The 2,500-nt window shown below is 44.6% G+C and overlaps 1 protein-coding gene across 4 annotated transcripts in view; it reads right to left on the bottom strand.

Annotated features, from left to right (window-relative positions):
• The window catches only part of adcy2b (adenylate cyclase 2b (brain)), a 139,993-nt gene that overhangs the window by 66,000 nt on the left and 71,493 nt on the right, over nt 1-2,500 (bottom strand). For all 4 annotated transcript variants that reach the window (XM_046361819.1, XM_046361818.1, XM_046361820.1 and 1 more), the window contains one exon: nt 2,348-2,500. This exon is cut by the window's right edge and continues 5 nt beyond it. In XM_046361819.1, the coding sequence (XP_046217775.1) occupies nt 2,348-2,500 (153 nt within the window). The remainder of the gene's footprint in view (nt 1-2,347) is intronic.

Genomic DNA, 2,500 nt, shown 5'->3' on the forward strand with positions numbered 1-2,500 from the left:
TGTGTGAGAACCACTCCAAACCGAGGACATTGCTACATCCCTCTCAGTTCTACCACCATGATGAAAAAGGCATTACTAACTACAACCCAATAGAGCTTCAATACATAGACGATGATTTGACTGGCATTATGATTACAGAATGGAGTTGAGTGGAGCTCTTCAGTTTACAGAAGGAGATCATTGACTGTACGTATAGTATATAGGATCTACTTGACTCTCTAGTTCAACAGTGATCTCCAATAGAATCCAGTAGACTGGAACCTGGATTAACTGAGCATATCACTATCACTACAGAACACTAAGGTACACAGATAACACAAACATGACACAACATAGATGACCTATCTAGGATGGAGAGAAGAGTGGAGAGAACATAAGAATAGGGTAGAGTTAGTTGAGTAGTGATGAGTAGAGTAGGGTAGAGTAGTGTAGAGTAGGGTTGAGTAGAGTAGAGTAGAGTAGAGTAGAGTAGAGTAGAGTAGAGTAGAGTAGAGTATAGTAGGGCCGGGTAGGGTCGGGTCGGGTAGGGTAGAGTAGGGTAGAGTAGAGTAGGGTCGGGTAGAGTAGAGTAGAGTAGGGTTGGGTAGAGTAGAGTAGGGTAGAGTAGAGTATGATAGAGTAGAGTAGATTAGATTAGATTAGAGTAGAGTAGAGTAGAGTAGAGTAGAGTAGAGTAGAGTAGAGTAGAGTAGAGTAGAGTAGAGTAGAGTAGAGTAGAGTAGAGTAGAGAAGAGAAGAGTAGGGTAGGGTAGAGTAGGGTAGAGTAGAGTAGAGTAGAGTAGAGTAGGGCCGGGTAGGGTAGGGTAGAGTAGAGTAGAGAAGACTAAGGTGGGGTAGAGTAGGGTCGGGTAGAAACGGGTCGGCTAGAGTAGATTAGAGTAGGGTTGAGTAGAGTAGGGTAGAGTAGAGTAGATGAGAGTAGAGTAGACGAGAGTAGAGTAGAGTTGGGTAGTGTGGAGTATGGTAGAGTAGAGTATGGTGGAGTTGAGTAGAGTATGGTGGAGTTGAGTAGAGTATGATAGAGTGGAGTAGGATAGAGTAGAGTAGATTAGAGTAGGATAGAGTAGAGTAGAGTAGAGTAGAGTAGAGTAGAGGGTAGTGTAGGTAGAGTAGTGTAGAGTAGAGTAGAGTAGAGTAGAGTAGAGTAGAGTAGAGTAGAGTAGAGTAGAGTAGAGTAGGGTCGGGTAGGGTTGGGTAGGGTAGGAGAGAGTAGAGTAGAGTAGGGTAGAGTAAGGTAGAGTAGAGTAGGGTAGAGTTGAGTAGAGTATGATAGAGTGGAGTAGGTTAGAGTAGGATAGAGTAGAGTAGAGTAGAGTAGAGTAGAGTAGAGTAGAGTAGAGTAGAGTAGAGTAGAGTAGAGTAGAGTAGAGTAGGGTCGGGTAGGGTTGGGTAGGGTAGGAGAGAGTAGAGTAGAGTAGGGTAGAGTAAGGTAGAGTAGAGTAGGGTAGAGTTGAGTAGAGTATGATAGAGTGGAGTAGGTTAGAGTAGGATAGAGTAGAGTAGAGTAGGGTAGTGTTGAGTAGAGAAGAGTAGGGTAGAGTAGGGTCGGGTAGGGTAGGGTAGGAGAGAGTAGAGTAGAGTAGAGTAGAGTAGAGTAGAGTAGAGTAGAGTAGGGTAGAGTGGAGTAGAGTAGAGTAGGCTAGGGTAGAGTAGAGTATGGTGGAGTAGAGTATGATAGAGTAGAGTAGAGTAGTGCAGAGTAGAGAAGAGTATGGTAGAATAGGGTTCGGTCGGGAAGGGTAGTAGAGTAGAGTAGAGTAGAGTAGGGTAGAGTAGGGTCGGGTAGAGTAGAATAGAATAGAGTAGAGTACAGTAGGGTAGGATAGAGTAGAGTAGAGTAGAGTAGAGTAGAGTAGTGTTGAGTAAGGTAGAGTAGAGCAGGGTAGAGTATGGTAGAGTAGAGTAGGGTAGAATAGAGTAGGGCCAGGTAGAGTAGTGTTGAGTAAGGTAGAGTAGAGTAGGGTAGAGTAGGGTTGAGAAGTATAGAGTAGAGTAGAATAGGGTAGAGTAGGGTAGTGTAGAGTAGAGTAGGGTAGAGTAGAGTAGGGTAGTGTAGAGTATAGTAGGGTAGAGTGGGTTTGAGTAGGGTAGGATAGAGAAGGATAGAGTAGAGTAGAGTAAAGTAGAGTAGAATAGGGTAGAGTAGGGTAGTGTAGAGTAGAGTAGGGTAGAGTAGGGTGGAGTAGAGTAGGGTAGTGTAGAGTATAGTATAGTAGGGTAGAGTGGAGTAGAGTAGGGTAGGGTAGAGAAGGATAGAGTAGAGTAGAGTAGAGTAGAGTAGAGTAGAGTAGAGTAGAGTAGAGTAGAGTAGAGTAGAGTAGAGAGTAGAGTAGAGATTGATATGTACCTGACGTTGGTGTGTCGTTGGACATAGAGGTTGTGAAAGTTGTTGGTTCCCTCTGCCCGGCCGAAGTCCCTGTCCCTTGGTCCCTGTAACCTCTGAATGATCTCTGCCTTCATCACACGGGCGATATGGGCCGGGAGCAGGGACAACAATAAC

Source organism: Oncorhynchus gorbuscha, linkage group LG09 (assembly GCF_021184085.1).
Source record: "Oncorhynchus gorbuscha isolate QuinsamMale2020 ecotype Even-year linkage group LG09, OgorEven_v1.0, whole genome shotgun sequence".
NCBI classification, from domain to species: Eukaryota; Metazoa; Chordata; class Actinopteri; order Salmoniformes; family Salmonidae; genus Oncorhynchus; species Oncorhynchus gorbuscha.